Source organism: Pseudopodoces humilis, chromosome 10 (assembly GCF_049639895.1).
Source record: "Pseudopodoces humilis isolate 2021_Gansu_Grassland_sample_001 chromosome 10, ASM4963989v1, whole genome shotgun sequence".
Classification (NCBI taxonomy): Eukaryota; Metazoa; Chordata; class Aves; order Passeriformes; family Paridae; genus Pseudopodoces; species Pseudopodoces humilis.
In genome coordinates this window covers 10,660,341-10,681,881 of record NC_142209.1, presented here as the reverse complement: position 1 = coordinate 10,681,881, position 21,541 = coordinate 10,660,341, and the positions used below count along the sequence as shown (strand labels likewise).

General features: G+C 39.3%; 1 protein-coding gene across 6 annotated transcripts in view; it reads left to right on the top strand.

The window, feature by feature from the left end:
- The first annotated feature begins 86 nt into the window (after positions 1-86).
- GPSM2 (G protein signaling modulator 2) overlaps positions 87-21,541 on the top strand; it is a 28,348-nt gene continuing 6,893 nt past the window's right edge. The window contains exons 1-10 of one of the 6 annotated variants that reach the window (XM_014250793.2): positions 111-186; positions 1,420-1,496; positions 2,859-2,922; positions 10,654-10,969; positions 16,829-17,050; positions 18,134-18,269; positions 18,731-18,873; positions 19,373-19,496; positions 19,758-19,873; positions 20,884-21,039. In XM_014250793.2, the coding sequence (XP_014106268.1) occupies positions 10,908-10,969; positions 16,829-17,050; positions 18,134-18,269; positions 18,731-18,873; positions 19,373-19,496; positions 19,758-19,873; positions 20,884-21,039 (959 nt within the window). In that variant the 5' untranslated portion in view covers positions 111-186; positions 1,420-1,496; positions 2,859-2,922; positions 10,654-10,907. Of the gene's footprint in view, positions 187-1,419; positions 1,503-2,858; positions 2,923-10,021; positions 10,166-10,653; positions 10,970-16,828; positions 17,051-18,133; positions 18,270-18,730; positions 18,874-19,372; positions 19,497-19,757; positions 19,874-20,883; positions 21,040-21,541 lie in introns of those variants that run through there. The other 5 variants (XM_014250792.2, XM_014250794.2, XM_014250795.2 and 2 more) reach the window with 5 other exon arrangements.

The window sequence follows — 21,541 nt, the reverse complement described above, 5'->3', positions numbered from 1 at the left end:
GTTGGCGGCCGCGCCCCTGGGGCCGGGCGCGCGCGGCGGCGATTGGCGGGTTCGAGGAGCGGCTGCGCGTGGGCGGGCGGGGCCCACCGCCCCTCACAGTCCCTCTCGGCCCCGCCGGCCCGGCTCACACAGCGCCGGCCCCTCGGGGCTCCGCCGGGCCCCCGCACCGCCGGGCCCGGCACGCAGGTGAGCGGTGCGCCGGGGGCGCGGCGGGGAGCTCTAGGTGGCAAAACGGAGGCTCCGAAAGCGGCCCCGGTAGCTGCCGCGGCCCCGGGCGGCGCGGTGTGCTGGCGAATGAAGTCGCGGTGCGGACCGCTCCCGGCAGCGCTGTGCGAGCCGCTGCCGTGTGCCGGCAGCCGCCGAGCGCCCTTGAGGAACAAAGGCAGGAGGTGCCCGTGGCCGGCGCGGGTGGGCTCTGTGCCACGATGGCCCTGGTGTCTCCGAAGGGAGCCTGTACCAACAGGGCTGTGCCTCGGGCGGCTTTGGGCACTTGTGTTGTGCTTACGAGATGGATAAATAAAATAAAAGCGTAAGGGCGGGAGTGAAACAGGCTGGTAATAAAACCGGAACCGAAGGATCTGCAAGCATAACGCGAGGAGTGAAGTGTGCAGGCACCAAGCTCTAAACACTTGTTCGAGAGTTTCAGTTAGGCATTGTGTTGTGGCATATCTAAACTCGGATTATACCAGACTTAGTCTCATTTATCTACTGGACTGTAGGTTTTTCTAGTGTAGTTCCTGTCCTTCTATTGCTTTTTCACTTTGTCAGTGGAGGAGCATAGTAAATCAGAAATTACTCTCTATCCCTTTATTGACCCGATTGCCAAGACACAAATTTCACCCCATCTTGAAGCTTTCTTCTGCTTTAGAAGCTTTTTCAGCCTTATGTGCTGTTCCTCTTAGGTTCTTGCCAGTGTCTGCAGGGCTCATGTATCCTGGGTTGCTATGGAGAGCTATGCAACCATCTCAGAATTAGGAAGAAAGTGCTGAGTCTTGCATCTCAGAAAGATCAGTTAAGAGATTCTAGTCCCTGTTTATATTTTGTCTGGAAACTTTATACCTCTTTTTAATGTGATAATTCTATTAGACCTGAAAATGCTAGCAAAAAGGCCTCCTCATAATACAGTCCTTCTAAATCCGTCGCTTATATATATTTATAGTGTGTTAAAACTAATTTGTAGGCCTGTCCAAGTGTTCCTTCTTACTAATTTAATTAATGATTAGCAAGTCTTCAGGACTGTGGTTATGCATCCCACTTCGGTAGGAAGGACTTTGTACTTCCAGTTACTTCTGTACAAAACTGTGACAAAACTTGCCTGAAACCTAAGACAGCTTCATTGGACTAGAAGAAACCTATGTGAATCTTCTCAGTTGCTTTATTTAGCATGCTGTTGTTTAAATGCTCTTGTAACTCTTTTAGGTATCTTAAAACTACTTAGGATTGTGCATTGCTGCTACTCTTGCTGAAGAATTACTTCACAAATTGATGACTCGAAGGTCAGAGTAAGTTTTGAAAAGCTTTTTTCTAAAAAGAAATGCTATTTGTCCCTAGTTTTAACTACTGACCATAAGGGGATTTTTAAATTTTTTAGAGTATATAATTTTTTAGTTTCTCCTCATCTATCACTTTTTAAAATTTAATAACCAACATATTTGTACTTTTTGTCCTCCAGGTTTATTGTAGTTTTGTGTGGTCAGTTTCACTTTCCACAACTTAGTCAGTCGTGCCCAGGTCTGTAACTATAGTCTCGGTTTCAGTAGCTTTTAAGGTTAACGTTTTAATGAAATTTGTTTTGTTTGAGGAGTGAGCTATCATTTTAAGACTTTCTGAGAGATCAACCTGTTGTTGTTATCACTGCCCCTGCAAATAAAGGCAAAGAGAGATACCAGGTACCAGAAAAATCCTTAAACTTTTCTTTAGCCATTTAGTAGCAAGTCAGCTATACAAGTGATAATATCCAAAAAAGAAAAAAGGTATTCTTTTGTGGAAGACCACAATATTAGGAATGCAAAACACAGGAAAAGCAAAAGTGGAAAGACTAGCAAGAGATGGTCTGAAACACATACAGTGTTGAACAGACGATTAATGTCAAGTTGCCTCTTGGGACTCAAATTTGGCAGTAGTTGAGGAATATGGTTCTTGTTCATATTATAAAACTTTTTTGTATTACAAACCTTTTACTAATAGGAGGGAAAGCTTTCGTTCAGCTGGGTTACAGGTCACACACGTGATTTATAAAGAAGGCTCTCTAAATCTATTTTATTTCTTGGTTATTTCTGTTTGCTACACTATTTTTCCTCCTGTTGCCATGTTAGTATACTCGTAGGAATTTTGTTCCTTGCATGCAGCACTTTGGAGCCTGGACCTTATCTAGTGGTTGTTGGTTTGTTAGAGAACAAGATGTGCTACTGTGACCAATTCTATCAGTGTAATAATGCCTGTACATAATGAATAAACTGGCAGTGGGGGCAAAATGGGTTGCAGTCCAGTAGCCATCACACTGATGGAAGAAACTGCATTGAGGAGATTCTGAATAGATTTGCAGCTGCATCCCAGGTGTTGGAATGAATATGCAAAGCAATTTGCAACTTGGCACCTCAACAAATACTGTTTTCCTTCAATCTCCATAGCTGACGTGCTATGAATACAGTGTACCTGTCTGTAAGAAGGAAACAGTACGAAAAAACATGTGGTCTTCTCACTGTTGTGAGTTCATCCTGCACCACAGCTTTTGCAGGTTGTAACTGTGGACTCCTTAGAGAGGATGTTAATGGCTGCTGTTAGTACTTGGGAACTGAGGGGCACAGGTGATGTACCAAGCAGTGCTGCTGGCATTAACCTGTCATGTATCATTGCAGTTGTGTAACAGAGGTTCTATGAGAGCTGCATCTGCTCCCTGCAGGACAAAACCTTGTTGGTGTGGTAAGGATTCGTTATGCTGAATGTCTGCTTTGGCTCTGAATGAGCACCACAGTGCCAGCTATATAGCAGCTATATTGCTTCACTTCAGTTGCTACTGTGTCTTACTGCCAGTGATTCTAAGGATTATTATTTTTTTAAATTTAATTTATAGAATCTTAAGGTAACTTCTTCCATTTCTTTGTAAGATGCTTGTACAGTGTTTGTCTTCTTTCTTTTACGTGCCAGGATCTCTTTTTAAGATATTTTATAGGCCAAGAAGGAGCTAAGATAGGTGGAACATTTTATTGGAGAAATTTGTGATCAACTTGGTCTATCAGCTTAAGTATAAATAGCCAGCCTTTTGTGCTGAACTCTTACTATCTGGGGTTCTTTCACATCGGATAACATGCTCCAGTTGCCAAACTGAAGGTAGTCAAGTGTCTCATTGCCTGGGAGAGGCCTCCTATATGTTCATTTGCATGATGAGATTGTCCCAAAGGAGCAGGGTTCAAATTTGCCTTCAGAACTTGGTAACAAAACTGTTACTGATTTATTGGGAATGATTTCAACTTATACTGTGAATAAAAGGATCACAAGTTACTGCTTTGTTGTGAATTGTCATTGTAGTCTCTTGCATTTGTGTATTTAAAGTGCAATGCAGATCTCATCCCCAGTTGTGGGAGATGCTGGAAAGAAGGCATCACAATATTTGCTTTCAGTCTGTGAATAGCAGTTTGTAAATAAACTTGGATCTGGTTCTGTTTAAAAAGAAAAGAAAAAAGGGTAAGGAATCCTAATACCTTGATATATCAAATATGTTGAAAAATTCTGACCTATTTTGACTGTGATATTATTCTGCACTGTTCTTGTACTTGAAATCTGAATCTTGCTGCAGGTTGAATTAGTTTTCAGTTGCCTGATTAGTTTTATGATGGGAATATTAGTTATATTTTGCTGGCACTTCATATTCTCCTTTCTTAATTTATCATAGTGTGGGGTTCCCCTAATTTAGGATTTAAATAGATGGCTTAGATTAAATATCTTCAGAAGTGTCTGTATAATAAAAATACTTATGGTTTCTTGTGTTAGCTACACTGGGTTCTTTCACCTTCACACTGGACAGTAATTATGTACATTAGGTAGCAAGCTGTTTTCCAGTTTAATACTGGTTCTCTTTGAAAAAGAAGGGGAAAAGGATCATACAGAGTTTGCAGGATATACAGAGTTTGAAAGGCTTTGCATGTTGCAGACCTTTAGCATTACTTAAAGCCCCAAACACTCCATTCAGCTAGGTACTCCACAAACAGAGGAAAAGTCCTCCTAATCTGCAGAATAGGTGGAAAGTACATACAGGAAATGCCAGAGGGCAGGTGGAAATGCTCCCAGGCTTGTGTTTGCCTTTAACAGAGTGCTGTGTGATCCAGGGCATCTATCAGCTATGCCAGAGCTTGGAGTGCAGGAACAACCAGGAGGAGTTAACCTGTGAAATGAAAGAGATGAACCTTCCCTTACCTGTGTTTAGAACCTACCGCAAGCAGGATCTGTTTGGTTTAGGCAACCAGTGAAATAAAGAAAACCCCAAACAAAAATTTGTACAAATGGGGTGATAAATTAAATATCTCTACTGTTAGTTACCATGTCTGTCAAAATGTAGGGCCACATTAGCAATTAGTTAATGGATGTTGGACTCTGCTCTGGAGCTGTGTTCCTCTAGTTGTCAAATCCATGATTTCATTTCCAGATGCATTGAGAGCCTCACTTCATTGTAAGCAAAATTTGTCTCAGAAATGCTTGATGCCTGTCATTGTTTTGGGGCTTTGTTTGTCTTTTTAAAATTAATTTTAAATCTTGAGATGAGTATCTCATTGCTAGGACATTTTTAAAGGTTATTAAAAAAATAGAAATAGAGCTTCACAAACTAGATTTGTATCCTGTAAAGTAGTTTTGGAGTTTTATGCGATATTTTTCTTACCTTGTTTCATATAGTTATTAATATTGTCAATAAAACTATTTTGTGTAGCTACCTGGGACTCTTTGGGACTGTTCTGGAGATACTTGTGCTCCTTTGTCACTAGGGGGTTTCTCTTCCTGTAATCATATTGATGACTAAATTAGAGTAAATTGATGAATAAATTAAAATAATTGGACAGAAACTTTTCTTGATTTGGGTTTATGTACAGTGCTAGAAAGAAATTAGGGGAGGAATGAAGAAAAGAATCATATTATGTAGGAGTTTGTGGCAGACAATGATAGCATTAATGTAACTACTCATTTAGCAATTACTTTAAATTTTTGAGGAGTATTTGTCTTCAGTATCCTAACTTCTATTGGTATTTTTCCGGTCTTTTATAACCTTTTTCGCTTCTGACCATCTGGAAAAACTGCTGGTTATTGAAGTCATTAAGTCTTGGGTATTAAGTGGCTAAAAAGGGAGATAGAATAATTTCAGCGGTAACGGAGTCATATTTCCCTCCCTCACTCTAGTAATTATTTTCTTTTGATTCACAAAAGGCAGTTAGCTCTGCATCTGTCAGCTCTGATTACAAAATGCCTGTCCAGCCTTATGCTCTCAGTTACAATTTGGTGGTTCTAGCAAGGAAATGATGGTTTCCTATATAAAAGATAGCTCTGTGCCCATCGTTTGGGCAAAGGAGAGGAACCCTCATACTCTATTTTCTATGAGAACCTTATAAGTGGAATTCCAGGCTTTTGGAGCAGTGCATTGATAGGATTACAAATCAACATCACCTCTGGGCCAAAGCCAGTGCAATACCCACCCCTTCCAGCCGTTTCCGGGCTATCTCCAATATTCAGCAATGCGCCTTAGAATTGTGTGAGCCCGTATTTATAAGTCAGCATGGTAAATATAGGTGGGGTGGAGGAGGAAGTATCTGAACCAAGAACATGAGATAGTGGTTTAATTTATTTGCAGCTTCTCTGATGAGCCTGATGGCAAAGAATGTTTAAATGGGGTCTTTGCCATGCTCTGTAGTGGTACAGGCTCTGCTGCAGGAGCTCTGTCATTCACACCTCGGAGGAGCAGCTCAGGAGCTGTTTATGAACTCTATCTTTCCTCTTCTGTCCGTTAATGTGTGATGTGAGCTGCAAAGTGGCTTGCATGCTGCTAAGCCAGTCGTATAAACAAATCCCTGTGGTTTATTCTGGTGTTTTCTGCTCAACAGAGAAATCCATTAGGAGACAAAGGCAGTATTTCAGCACAGGTATTGCTCCACATCATTGTGATCCTGAATAAAACCTCAAATGCACCTCATCAGTGAAGGTGGTTTCTATGTGCACTCAGCTAATCAGCTGTTGAACAGCTGTCAAAAGTGGTACAGAGAGGAGTTTAAAATTAAGCTGCCAAGAATAACCACAGTGGTCTTAGTACAGTTGTTTCTTGTATTTGCATGATCCACTCTCATGACTAGTCATTTGTACTGTGCTCAAGGTTTGGAAAAATTAATTTTTCTCAACCATGGCACACATTTACTTAAAGGCTCATTCACAGGGGAACATGTATTACTGCAGAAATGCTAATGATGATGCTGTTTACTATGTAAATACAATATTACAGTTGATGTGAAATGTCAAGGGGTTTTTGGTGGCTTATTTTAGGCTTGTAATTATTATTATTAATTCAGGTGAATTTTAAAAATATCCTTGAACAGCACTGAAGACTAAAATAGAGAATGCTTTACTTCTGAGTGTTCCTTGTGATATTTGTATTTATTTGCTCTTATATTTTGAAGGTCTGAAGCCAAGCTGATCTCTGTATATGGGACTGTTGGTATATTTTTATTGTTGTGTAGTCTGGTTCTTCATTCACAGGGTACGCAGAGCTCTGTTTAGTTTTTAGATGATCCAGTTCAAGCTTCTTTTCATTTTTGCCTTTTTTGTTTTTTTTTTTCTCCTACTTTTCTATAACATCTTTCTGAAAGGAAATTCCAACTTGGTTCATCACTGGGAAATTTCTCTTAATCCTGAAACAAGAAGTCTCTGTCACTTGTTTTTCTCAGGAAATGCAATTTGTGCAGTAGATCTGCTTCTATCTGTACTTTCCTGTAGTAGCTCTTGAATCTCTCTGTCGGTGATGACTTCATTTGGCAGATGCTCCTTTCCCACAGATTTGTGAGGAATAGCAGATGGGGAGAGAAGGCATGACTTGATCATCTCCTTTAGGGAAAGGCAGAAGGGACGGAACTGTTTGATATTCCACCAGCCCCCAAGTGACTGGTCAGGGTCTGTCAGCTGTCTGGCCATGTGACTGCATCAGCAAAGCAATGCTTTCAGTCATCTGACAAACTCCAAAAAAGAAGGTGTGGGCTGAGGAGAGGAGCAAATGAAGCTTCTTAAAATGTTCTCTTTTGAGGTGATGAAGGAGAATGAAACCATGTTGTCCAATTGTATTGTGATTATTATTTCTGTGTGCTGCAAATAAATTGCAGCATTGGCTTTCTGTTACTTGCTGATGAATTTTCACCTGTGCAGAAATACGGTTTTCTGTCAAAACTTTAAATGAAAAAATCTATTGTAGACATTCAGTGTAAGTAAGAATTGCAAACTGATTAAACTCATTGTCTACCACTGAGATAAAATTTATAGTATGTAATAAAATTATTGCTGAAATGGAAAATGCCTTAAAAGGTGAAACACCTGTCTGGAAGCTGTGATAACTAGAACTACTAGCTTGCACACAGGCTTTGGGGAAAGAAATAGCAGCTATTGTTTTATCACTGTCAGGAACTTGAAACATACTGGTTAGCATTAAAGATAGGGACACCTTGGTTTCTTCTGTAATTTTTCTTGAGACAGAGTGAGCCTTATTCCAGTCTTAGCATGTGTATCACTGAGTCAGTGCAGGGATGTTAATGGAAGGTTGAGATGTACTTTCATCATTCAAACCACATCTATATTCATGTAGCTTCTATATAAATCTGTGATTTAATAGAAAAAAAACTGGAAAGTGACTTTCTGGCAGCAGTAAGTACATTTTTTTAGACAGAGCAATAAATTGAGGCAAATTTACCTTTTTATTGATGGTTTAGTTGAAAATCCTGTAACTGTTTATAGCCAGGGTGGGTAATCCCTAACTGTGTATGGATCACCGTTTTCTTCTAATAAAGAATTGATACAGTGCATGTTTTGTCTGTTGTGAGCTATGAAGTGGTTGCCACATTTGATTGCCCAACCTCTGCCTTGCTTCATTTGATTTGGGGATGGTGATGCTGATGTTTGTTTCTGCTTCGGTATAAAGCAACTGTGTAATTAGTAACACCAGCTTGATTTTCCTCTTCTGAAGGAGACCAAATCTTTTCTCTGTGGGCTTTTTGCTGCTACTTTGAAATTACAGAAACCCCTAGGACTTCCTATACTAATATTTAGTTAAATTGTACATTTTAAGATTATGTATACAACTTCAGTTTTCTATTTATGTTTCCTGAAAGGAAAGCATAACATGGATAGAGATTTTGTATTGCTCTGAGGTGTGGAGAGAATATATTTAAAGCAGCTTGATTGCATTAACACAGACTTTTTTTCTAGTAAGCCCCAAGTGATTTTTTCAAGCTCCATAAAATTTTAATTAAAAATGCAGGTTTACGACAAAGCCCGTTTCACTGTTAGTTATCCTGACAGTGTAGAACTTCTCCTGAAGTCTGTTAATTCCTTAGGTTTTTCTGCTGGAGGCCTGTGTCCTCTGAGCCAGTTCCACTCTGATCACCAGCTTGGGCAAGGCTTGGTTACACAGAGATGCTCTCAGTAGTTACGGTGCAGCAGTTGGAAATGCAAGGCTTAGTTTGTTGTACTTCAGTCCTCCCAAGGCCAATTTACACCTGGGAGATGCTGTCTGTGCAAGTGTTCGACTTCCACCCCCTGCATTTTGCATTCCCCAGTCTAATTAACGTGATTTAGGTTTGGTTACTGATTACATGTTGGCATGGCTGAAGGCGTAATTGACAGCCTAATGAGTTATGCATGAAGAAGCCACGTATGAAGAGCAGACCCAGTAATTTTGGTTGGATCTGTGATGATGATGTGCTGGCCAATGTGGGTGTGTCCGTATCACCCTGCCAAGACTAGGAATGTGCTGTATGACCAGTAAGGAGGGAAGAAATCAGGAGTAGTGGTTCCAGCTCTTGGGGGATGGTGGCATCAGTCAGACAATGAGGACAGACGTGTAGCTCAGATATAGTGAAGCTATAATCACCTGATGTAAAATGTACTGTTAAAAAGAACTGATTTTAAATAAACACTGATGTTCTGATGTACTTTTAAGTATTAAGTGGTTTTTTTTTTAAATTAAAGTTGGCTTTTTATTTTTAAAAAAAGTTTTTAAAATTATTCAGTTAATTACCATTAGAGTATAAATATACAAACAAATTTTGTGATCTGTGGAGGTTGCCAGAGTACACACTTTTCACTTTGTGGTGTTCCCACTGTGGAAGAGAACTTCCAAATCCCTTGGATTTGCTGAGCAGCAGGAGTGCTGGAGGATTGCTGTAGACTGGGTGGCTTAGGGCCATTGGCCTCTATGAGTTACCTGAGCTGAGGCTGGACAAACTTCCGCAGAGCAAATACCTGGAACACAGCCTGCCCAGTGTGTGGGTTGAATGCTATTGTAACCTATGGGTGTCACGCTTCATAATTGCAAAAATACACCCACACCCACTTGTTGATGCCTGATAATTCTAGTGATTAGCATGGAAGGGTAAAATATTTGTTTAATTGGAAGAATGTGGATAGTTTGAGGGCTGCTGTCAAGGTAGAGTAGGAGAGGAAGCATGGATCTTCCCAGCTGGAACTTGATAAAACTAATGAGAGGAACAGGCACAGGCTATAGCGACAATTAAATATACAGATTTACATATTCTTCTGATAACAGCTCTGAATCTGAGCTCTGTTCTGTCTTTTTGCATCTCTGCAGCCTCTTGATGAAATATGCATTTGTGAATTACACAAGTCTATGTTTACTTGCAAAGGAAGGTAATATTAGTATCTAGGCATAAATATGTCACTGTCTCTACTAAAAATATGTTTAAAAGTGGGTAAACTTTTGATTACAGGGTTTCTTTTCTGTTCATTTTTCCCAGCCAGCCTAAACATGTCCAGTATTTACATTCTGGCTTCTGCAATCCCTTTGAAGCAGAGTTTGGAGCTCGCATTGCAGTGCTGCAGAATTTTTGAATAGGAAGCCAGTGTTAATGCCTCCCTTTCCCTCCAAACTCTCATACTACCCCTTTTCTTCTGGGAGCAGGGAAGAAAAAAAGTGAGTATAGAGCTTAAACCTTTGCTGGCTGCTGTGCTTACAGTATTCCACGACAATCTCCAGAATGGGTGATCTCCAGATGGGATTGTGCCCACCAGTTCTGACTGCTGTGAGCCTTCAGCTGATGATCAGGGATTCAGCACCAGTGTTTACATGTAGATTACTTTGTGATCTATTTTATATTAGCCTTTCATTCTGTAGTTTTCATCCTTTAAGGTTTTTGCCTGGAACTTCATGAGGCCAGAAAATACTAACAAGGGTAAAGTCTTCAAGAGAAGAGAGTGTTGGTTTTTGTTAAACCTCTTTGGCTCTCTCACTTGCCTACAGGAATTGCCATGTCTTTGTAGAAGGCTTTGGCTCTGCCTTTAAGTTCTTGAATGACGTTTCCTGCTTGGTCGGAGCATTGTTATGCTTTTACATCAGCTGCAAATGCTGATGAGTTATTAACTATGAGACTTCAAGCCAAGCATCTTGTGTTCCCTTTGCAGAACCTCGGCTGAATGGAGCTTAAAGGGCCACAGATGAAAGAAAGAACATGAACATTTCTGAAGATGTGAGATGTGTTTCGCAGTGACCTCCTTACCTCAGTAATAAAGAAGAGTTTTTCTACAGGAGCTTAGGATATCTTTACTCCAGCTTCTTAATATACTAACTGGAATGGTGCTCTGACAACAATTCTCCATAATAAAGCACTTACCCTACCACAGAACAGTATTTCTTTCTCTGCTGATAATGTAACTCAATGGCGGAAAATAATGTTTTGATAAGCATGCCTGAAGATCGTTCCTTTCACGTTCGATACAGGTAAGATTCTGGTAATTTTGCTGTAAATGAGTAAGTGCTGTTAATAATAGAAAGCTAAACAAATTGCAACAAATAGCTCATTATCTCTGCTAGTAGTATTATTGAAATTTAAAATTAAACCCATTTTTTCTTGATTTTTGAATGATGAAAATTCACTTTTGCTGTGTAGCAGATTGTATTAGTATGATTACATGATTGTATAGTATTGGAACTTGCATGGTAGCAGTATAGTATATTATTGTGTGTATTTCTTTGTGTTTGGGATAGAGTGATAATAAGTATTGTGCCTGCAGAGTAATAGCTCCTTTAGCTATTTGGCTAAAAACATCTTTTAGCTGTTTGGCTGCCTATGCAAATTGCTGAGTTTTGTCTGCTAAAGTTCTCTGTACTTGTACTCTGTACTCTGCCCATTGTTTAGATGAATGATGAGGTATTTTCCTTGTTTAAAATAAAGAGGTTTAATTCATAGATGGAACCTGCCTTGGTGCCTTGCACACAAAAGTACTGTTCTTGCAAGTGAAGAGGATATGGGATTTCCCTTCTGAGAGCTTTTATCACTTTTCTTCTGAATCCCCTTTGCAGACGTGGGAGAATGTGTTAGCATTTCAGACTCGCTCTAATGGAGCTGAACTACAGGAGTATTGTGTGGTGCATGGTGTTTGGAAGGGTAAATCTTGCAGTTCATTCAAGAGGAAGGGACACTGGAAGACTGAAATGATTGTTTAAAAAGAAATAAAGAATTAAGTTCTTGTGTGCTATCCCTACCCTGGTCATCCTTTCTTTGAAGGCCTTTTCCTCGCTAGCTGACAGCAATATGGCAGCACCTGTATTTGTAAGACAGCACATGCTATGGCTTAAAATTAATCCTTTCAACCTTCTGACAGTGTTAGATTGCTGTTGGAGTGGTCTTCTCTTCCATTTCATAGAAGTTCCTCATTTCATTTCATACAAGTCTGGTGTCCTGGTTAGCGGTGCAGGCAGTTGGAGGAGCTCTTTCATGGTCAGTAATGAGGAAAATTAGCAAATAAGCTGTAATTTACTGTTTTCTTGCTTTATTTTGCTAAAATCTTGATCCTGTGGTTTTGACCGTAAGTGTATAAGCATGGTAACTCTGTGCTGAGTGTTTCCTGAAGGGACCCGCTTCCCAGCATTCCTATACCACATTTCCCCACGCTGGTGCTGATGCTCTTGGTCCTCCCCAGACAATGTCAGAACATCCTTGCTTGCTCTTTAATAAAAGCAGGACCTGTTCAGGGTACCATTATTGAAGTAAATGGATGAAAAATGTGTCATGGTCAATGGACTGGTTTAAACTGACTAGCTAAAAAAAAACTTTAAAAAACTTGGCAAGCACAGTCAGGGACCAATGTCTTATTGCTTTATACTGTATTTCAGTACAGGTTTTAATGAGCCTGATTAAAAATATCAACAATAACAATATTTGTGACCTCATTAAACTTTCCTGCAAGAACTATAATCTGATTCACATTTAAAAAACATGATGACATAATACGTTTAATTTAAAAAGATATTTGGCTTTCCTAAGAATTTGAGAAACTGGATTCATTCAGTATATTGATCTGGAATTTTATGATGATTTTAATAGCTGTAATTTGGAAATATTTTATTTTGTTGGAGTTTAAAATTTAGTGCAGGAAATAAAAGGTCATAAATTACTGGGGAGAGAGTTGTCAGTTTTAAAAAAAAATTACTTGCAGGTATTATCCCAGGCTTGTTTGGCTGTTACTGCTCTTTTCTTCCTTCTGGCATTCCATTAGAACCGATTTTAAAGAAGCTGGGGCCCACTCCCAAGGAAAGGCTTTACTATGGGTCTGTTTCTGTCTGTGCAAATGTTTCTTTCTCCCCACAGGAGGTTATCAGTATCACTTTAGCAGTTCTAAAAATGCTTATGCTGGTGGAATGAGATTATTTTTTATTTTTTTGTTGTTTAGTGACTGAAAATAAAATTCTAATGTTACTTGTTTTGTATGAATAGATGATCTGTAGGGTATATTTGTAGAACTTGTTTATTTTGGCCTGCTAAATTCATACACCAAAAACTTAACTGCTTTTATCTTGACTGGAGCAAAGAACATAGAATTCAGGTGTGTGGTTTCTTTGTGTGTGAGTTGTGTTGCTCACGTGCAGAAGCCAAGAGTAAGGGCAGGAGTCAGGAATGGTAATGCCAGCTTATTACAGGATGCTGTGGCATTAGTGACACTGTGCATAGGAACTAAGGAGATGTCATGGGGGTTGTTTTGTCTCTAGGTGTGTTATTTGTATCAACATGTTTCATGGCAAACTGATGACAGCTGTGTTCCCCCTCAAAAGCAAAAAGTCCTCTTAGTGGGAATTGAACTGAGTAAAACTAAATTGTTTAGAGATTGTAGTGATCAGTGAATCATACTGCCTTCTTCCACTGCTTATTCTTCTTAGCACTTTTCTTGTACTTACTGTAAGATGAGAACAGCTGAAGGGAGTGAGACAAAAACAAGGAGGCATTATGCTTAGGGTTTATATTCTTAGAAATAATAAAGGCTTAAAATAGAATGTAAAAAAGGTCAGAGAAGACCAAGCAGGGGGAAAAAAGAAGAAAAGAAAAATGAGGAGCCAGGCAGGAGGAAAAGCTTTGAGGGCCAGATAAGGATGAGGTAGTTTTACAAATGTGAAATTATTCAGGAGATGCCAGCCTTTCAGAGAACAGGTCCAGGCAGCTATAGACAGCCTAACAAAATGAAGCCCTGTCTGAGCATTTCCAAGTAGTTTCTGAGAGAACATTACCCTGTTCAGCAGGAACAGAATTGCATTAGAAGTGCAGATGAATGGGGCTTGTTCTCTTCTCTCTGCAGATTCAATGTATCTCTTGTTTGGCCCCTTGGTGTTGAGTAAATAATTCAATTCAGCCCAGGGAACAGAGAAAGTAATGTCATATTCTCCTTGTAACTATTTAATGACTTCCTAAAACATTGATAACCTGGCCTTGTCTAGTCTGCCAAAGTGCTATTTAACCATTAGTAGTGACAGGTGGAGTACACCTACGTAAATCCTAAAAAAACCCACTAAAACAAAACAAACAAAACCAAAACAAACAAACAAGTTGTGTTAATAGACAACAAGAGTCCTTTAGGTAGCAGAGGGGAAAAAAGAAATACAAACCAAAACCAAACCTCTTCTGAATCCAGTTTTGATACTTGATGGAAAACTAGGAAACTTTTAAAATAACTGAGTGATTTCATAGCTCTTATATAACCTGAATAAAATATTAATTTTATATTTAAAAATATGCAGTGCAAGCAACTGTGGAAATAAATATTTAATTTTCTCCATTCTATTTTGGTATAGCTTATTTAGGTTTTGAAATGGTAGGTCAGAAAGATCCAGGTGGAATTAAAACTTTAATTTGCTGTACAGATTCTAGCAACCTGCTAACACAACCTCTCTAGAACTGTGCAGTTTTTGCAATCTTTTTTTACTCAAACAACTATTAATTCTCATTTTCATTTACTTTCTGTAATTCTGGTTGAATTTAAACACTCTGTAATAACAGCTGATTTTCACTAGTCTGACTATAAGCCATTGGCTTCTTAGTTGTATTCTGTATGAAAGATCCCACATCTTTCATTTTTATAAGTTATACTAAATCTAGGGTTGCAAATCCAGATGATTGTATTTCAAATTCCCTGATGAAATGGTAATGCTGCCTTGGCATTTTTTGGTGTAGTGTGAAATTAGATGAACGCAGTCTCTCAGGGGAGCTGCCATACTGCAGCACTCTCTAATATTGCCCTTGTACCTTTTTTAACTGCCTTTTCTTCACTGATTATGTGGCTGATGCATCAGACTTAAAAATAATTATTTTTTTTTAATGGAATAAATTCACTTATGGGAGTAGAGTCCAGTGTAGCATTTTCACTGTTACATCACACAAACATTTTGCTAAAAGTTCTGCTCTTTTTAGCCACTCAAACTAAAAATCCAAAGAGTGTGGTCATGTAATGGTTCAAATCTCTGCACTGAGAAGCACCATATTTTCTATCTGTCACTCTAATTGGACATGTCAGTGAACATGAGGTGCCCGGAGAGAACCTCTTTGGATAGGATTAAGATTACCCAATGAAGTGTTTTAAGTCTTAAACCTTCGGTTGCTGATGGTGTAATCATTTCTGCCTTGTACTTAATTGTACTTAATCATTTCTGCCTTCTTCTGTCTTACATTCAACACATGCACAATGTCATGAGAGCCAGGTGGTGTGTTGTAGCTTATAGGAATGCTTTAAATTCTCTGAGAAGCGTTTCCAAACCTAAAGATACTGCATGTGTTATGGATATCCAACCTGAGAAGTTTGGCTTGGCAAGAACTTCATGCTGGAGTTACCTTTTGCTGTCAGCATCTTTGGCAACTACCAAGCAGACAGTGCTTTTGGTTGCACAAGTTAAACATGTCAGTCATCTCGCTGTGCTTAAGTTGTGGCATGTCGAAGACCAGCAGGTATGGTAGTATTTTGTGTTTTGTATTGTACTTGTGATCCCAGTTCTTCTAGTTCTTTTGGAAGTCATTAGATTTTTCCAAAGTATTTCCTTCCTGTTGAGATTTGAGTAGAAGTTTATATAATAATTTTTTTTCCAGATTAAGAAAATAAAGAAATGTAAATATTGCAGGTATGTTAAAAACTTCATCACTATGTCAAGTCAAAACAGATTGTCATCTGGTGTTTCCACTGAAATAACTTCTGCAGTACCCAGCATGCGATTGTCTACTTTTTGGCTATAAGAGCATGTACTTTTTTAACAATTATAGAATGTCTCTTACTGGGTTTTCATTTTGAAAAAAAAAACAAAACAACAAAACCACTGACATTTTTGCAAGCTTTTTAAAATGCATGTGTCCTGAAAAAGCTGGAGAAGCATATTGCTTCAAGACTGAGACCTGGAGCTGTTGCCTTTCTCATTTTCCTTTCCCCTGTCTCCCTTGCATCTCAGAACTGGAAAGCAGGAAATGTTTGGATAAAATTGTTAACACTGAAATGTTACATTTTGTACTCCTGAGCTCACAGGGGCAAAATTGCATGTGAATGGTTCTTGCCACTGTAGTTTTCTATCAGATTCTTTGTTCATGTTCAAAATGTAATATTCTACAAATTCATTCATGACTGCAGAATTTTGTACCTGTATAATTACTCAATTACTTATCCATAATAATAATAAATATTTTGGTGGGTTCTGGAATAATAGTGTATCAGTGAAGTAACTAGAATTAACATACATTTTGTCATTAATTGAATCTAGGTATTTTTTCTTACACTGAGAATTTTCATAGCAATGCTAGTATAAAAATGAAGTGCCAAGGAGTATTGAATTACATAAGAAACAACTTGGGGAAAATTAGTCTTTGATAATTAGAATATTCTAATTTAATTTTTTTTGCTATGAATCATTTTGCGGGTTACTGTGACATCACCCTAAAGATTTGAAGTGCTTCCATTTGTCAGAATCAGTATTTGTCAGTAATAGCTTGATTTCTAGGTAACTTCTCTGAAATTATCTAGATGGTCAAAACTGGTTTTGAGCCCTTTGGGTGCTGCTGCAAAGCAGTGCTTGGTTTCCTCGCTGAGACTGAAAAAATAAAAAATTGCAGCTTCTTGTTATTTTGCTCATCACCATCGAAGTTTTAGTTTTCATTTCAGCCTTAGTTTCTGTAATACGCTAAAGCAAAGCTCACTGGTTGTAGTATGGTATGGTGCTGATTCCCTCTCCTAAACAAATACAGGCCCTCTGAGTAAAATGCCCTGTTCAGAGCTCAGATGCTGGACAGAATGTGGCATTTGGAGTGACTGTTGGCCTTTTTTGTCCCCGGTGCAGGATGGAGGCTTCCTGCCTGGAGCTGGCTCTGGAAGGTGAGCGCCTGTGCAAGGCAGGAGATTGCCGGGCTGGAGTGTCTTTCTTTGAAGCAGCTGTTCAGGTTGGAACTGAAGATTTACGCACCCTCAGTGCTATTTACAGCCAGCTGGGCAATGCCTATTTCTACCTGCATGAATATGCAAAGGCCTTGGAATACCATCACCATGATTTAACTCTTGCAAGGTAAGAGTTTTCCATGTCATCCCATTCTGGTGAATACGAGCAGCTGACTGTTCATTGTCCTGCCAAACCTTGCTATTAATACTGGCTAATGAGTAAACGTGGTGGTGGCAGAGGGCTGGGGGGCCTGGCAGGTCACTTGGGTGCCCTCTAACCTGGCAGCTAATACTTGGTCTAGCACCATAATCCTAGAACTGACTGAGGCCTCACCAGGTTTCTGGATAATTGACTGCTTTAAATCCACCCTTTCTTTACCCTTTCGTGTTTCTAAAACTCAGTGTTTCTAGTTCTCCGTATTGTTAAGCTGCTCTCTTGTTTACTAGACAGAACTCCTTAATGTTTGTCTGTGTAAAACTTGAGATACTGTGAAATCTAAAACCCTGTCCCTTTCATATGCTATTTATGTATCTGACTTTTACTGATTTGTGTAGATCCAATAAAAGACAACAGGCATATAATGTACTTAACCTCAGTTTAGGTGTAAATATATTCTTCCCCTGCCTTACCCTGCTCCTGTGCAGTGACCTTGGGGCATCTGTTTCGTTGTGCTGTCCTCCAGGTATGGCACTCTGAGTGGTTCAGCGACAGTCTCTTCCCTTAGTCTCATTTAGAATCTAGAAATGAGGAAGTGCCTTGAGCTACAGAGGAGACTGTAGGTCTTAAACCTTACAGTTAGGTGTCTTGTTAAGTAAAAAGAGACTTTTACTTAAAAGGAGATGGTCAAGTAAAACACAAACACAGTTAACCTCTCTTTCTAATGCTGGGACTGTCTTTCTAAATCATCTTTAAGAATTTCCTCTTTATTCTCTTCTTAAAATATGTGAATTTTAAAAAAAGTGTTAAGCAGACGATCAGTACTGTGACTACCAGCAGTTGGTCAAACAGCACTGGCAGAATGCGATGCCTGTAACCACAGACAGAGCAATGTTTGAGTGTGTTTCAGATATAAAATTAACTGAACACATATGCATTTGCATAGTTGTGGTCTCTTTTCATAAATTCATGTAATTCTCTACCGTACATTGACCATCTGCTTGGTTTAAATTATACACCGTTTTCCAGATACTTAAATTTATTCAATTTTAGGACAATTGGAGATCTGTTGGGAGAAGCTAAAGCTAGTGGGAATCTGGGCAACACCTTAAAGGTACTTGGGAATTTTGAAGAAGCTATTGTTTGCTGTCAGAGACATCTGGATATTTCCAGAGAACTTAATGATAAGGTAAGAATTGTGCAGGAATCTGGATGCAAAGTGCTAACACACATTCCTGAACCCTGTGGTACTGGTAAGGAGCGTGCATGTTTCAGAGCGAAATAGTGAATATTCTTTAGGAATTTATTTCTTCTAGGAAGTAAGAATCTATTAGTTGGAATACAGTTGTTTGTACCTGGAAGACTACAGGTCCAGGTTCAATATTACCCTATTTTGTGGCCGTAATTTTAACTCAATTCTTAATGGCAATTGACCTCAAGAATGTATCTTGCTCTCCAAAAAGAAGTAGTATGCAAAACAATTGGTTTGAGGGATGTGACTGGGTAGGTGATAAGATGTTCAGAATGGGCACAGTGTGTGTTGACAAGTAGTTAAGGAACTTCTTTCTCATCTGTGAACTGTACAAATAGTTGCTGTGATGGGAGACTTTGAAGCATGGAATTTTAATGCTGCTTTTACTTCTGGTTCAGGTTGGAGAAGCAAGAGCACTGTATAATCTGGGAAATGTATATCACTCTAAAGGGAAAAATGTAGCTAATGCTGGGACTCATGATCCAGGGGAACTCCCAGATGATGTGAAAAATGCTTTACAAAAAGCTGCAAAGTATTATGAGTAAGTAGTAGCTTTAAATGTTGGGGGCTGGGAGAATATGATCATGCAGTTCATTAGAATGTGGGAGATTTGCAGTGCCATGAGCTAAACTGTGGACTGCTTCTCGCAGAACTGAGGTACCTGTCAGTTTGGTCTTTTCAACAGGACAGTGAACTGTTTTTTTATCGTGCCCTCACTTGTACCGTACCTGACAACACTTAGCTAGAAACCAGCAGAACTCTTCAAACCAGGCTGAGATAACAGGACCTTGTTATACCTGGATGTGTAACTAGAAGGGAGCACACTGGCTTGAGTAAGAATGCAGTGGAGTTTATCCCACATGAAAAATTTGCTGCTCAGATTCATGGTTATTTAAAGGCCATTAAAATAGGCCAAAGTAGAATATCTCTGCCTTTTCCTTTATATAAGAATTTTAAAAATTATTATTTAAATGGCTGTGAGGAAAAAACCCAAACCTTTTAGAAGTCACTGTTCTCTTTCTCACTTTCCCCCAAAACAGGGAAAACCTGTCAATAGTAACAGAGCTGGGTGACAGAGCAGCACAAGGGCGTGCCTTTGGAAATCTGGGAAACACACACTATCTTCTGGGCAACTTCAGGAGTGCAGTTTTAGCCCATGAACAGGTACAACAATCTGCTAGTAGTGAATTCTGTTGCAGCAGAATATCAGGTTGCTCCTGACCTTTAGTATGTGTGTTATGTTGGATCTTGTTGCAAGCTTTTTAATGCAGGTTTTAAATCTTAATGGCACAAACTTCAAATTTGGCTATTCTTATCAAGTATTGTTGACCTAAAGAATGCAATTTTTTCATGCATTTCTGCATGCAAATGTGTGTTACAAAGTATAAAGTGGAGTAACTAATGCAGTTATTTCACATTTTTAAGCGTCTCCTAATTGCAAAAGAATTTGGTGATAGATCAGCAGAAAGAAGAGCATACAGCAACCTTGGAAATGCCTACATATTCCTGGGGGAATTTGAAACTGCTGCTGAATACTACAGGTGAGTGACTGCTGATAAACACAATTTATACCTCTTGTACAGTTCTGTTGTGTCTGATACTTTAGCTCACTGTGGAACAACCATCTCTTCAACATACGCTTATGGAAAAAATTACCATTTGTTTAGCAAAGAGATGTTTCCATTTTTGTTTAACTATTCTTGTTTTTTTAAGGGAGGGGCAGCATTGATGCTTTTTATTTTTATAACTCTTTTGCTACTTCAATTAGAGTCTTTTTAGTACTGTAGACAGATGTCTTTCCACTGCTAGGTATTTATTCCCATTATTCTAGAAGCAGGCACTACTGTCTCAGCTCTTGGTGAGTTCTGGAATGTGAGTAGCTTTCCTAGCCTGAGATGGGTGGCTACCTTAGGTGTGCTTACCTAAGGCTGAGACAGCTGGTGTACAGCAGCATTGATTTACATCTTTAGTCTGTATTTTCAAGCCAGATTTGTCTTGATCTCTGTACCACTAAGCAGTTGTTGCCGTACTTGGGAAAGTAAAAGCTTGGCAAAGATACAGTACAGGTGTTGTTAACATCTGACTGGGATTTCAGAGCACACCTGTCACAGGATAAAAAGCCCCACTACTGAGCAGATCCCTCTGAGCACTCAAATTCTTCTTGCCCAGCAGGGCTGGCCTGTCCTGACCATGTTGATGGAAAAGTAGGTATTGTAACACTGGTATTAAACAGTGCAACCTGTCAGGGAAATTGCTACAAATTATTAATGAAGCCATAAATTAAAAGATGCTGTTTGAGGAATCAGCCTGCTCTCTAATAAAGTAGGTGGAAGTAGGTTGCAGTGGAGGGGAGTGGAAGACTTTTCAAGTGTGAGATTGTAAGAGTTTACAAGATACCAATTAATTAGCCAATAATTTGCTAGCCTGCTGCCCTAATTTGTTTAAGTTGTATAACTGATTTTCAGTTGTGCATGTGCCCTTCTGAAATCTTTTCCTCGCAGTGGTTTCTGAGGTTTCTGGGGTTTCTGAGGTGACTGACCCTCTCTTGCAGGAGGACGCTGCAGCTGGCTCGGCAGCTGAAGGACAGAGCTGTGGAAGCGCAGGCCTGCTACAGCCTGGGGAACACCTACACTCTGCTCCAGGACTATGAGAAAGCAATTGATTATCATCTGAAACACCTTGTGATTGCTCAGGAACTACACGACAAGTAAGCCCTAAGAGATTGTTTAATGTGTGACACTCGGAGCAAATCCTGTTACCTTCAACTCTACTGTCATTGTTCCCCATGTGACAGCTGCATTAATGTGAATTCCCTCAATGCTGGGCTTTGGTTTTCATATGGAAAATAAAAATTACTCATAATGGTATTTCAGCTAATGAGTCTGAGATGAAAGACAAATTGATGAATGATTGTTTCTTCATCATCTTCTGTCAGCACGTCTGTGTAAATTAAGGAAAAGCAGATTTATCTTTCATGAGTTCATTATAATAACTCACCCTATTTTCGTAAGAATCTGTTTTCTACTTGTCTACAAGTTAATAATATAGGAAGGGATGGGGAAGGAGAATAACACAGCAGCAAGTAATGTTTATATTACAATCCTGATTTCTGAGGCCTTTTTTATAATGTCAGGTGCAACCGTAATTTTTTTTGCAACATTTAAATGTACCTCTTCTTAAGTCAGTAAGAATACAGAGGACTAATAAGG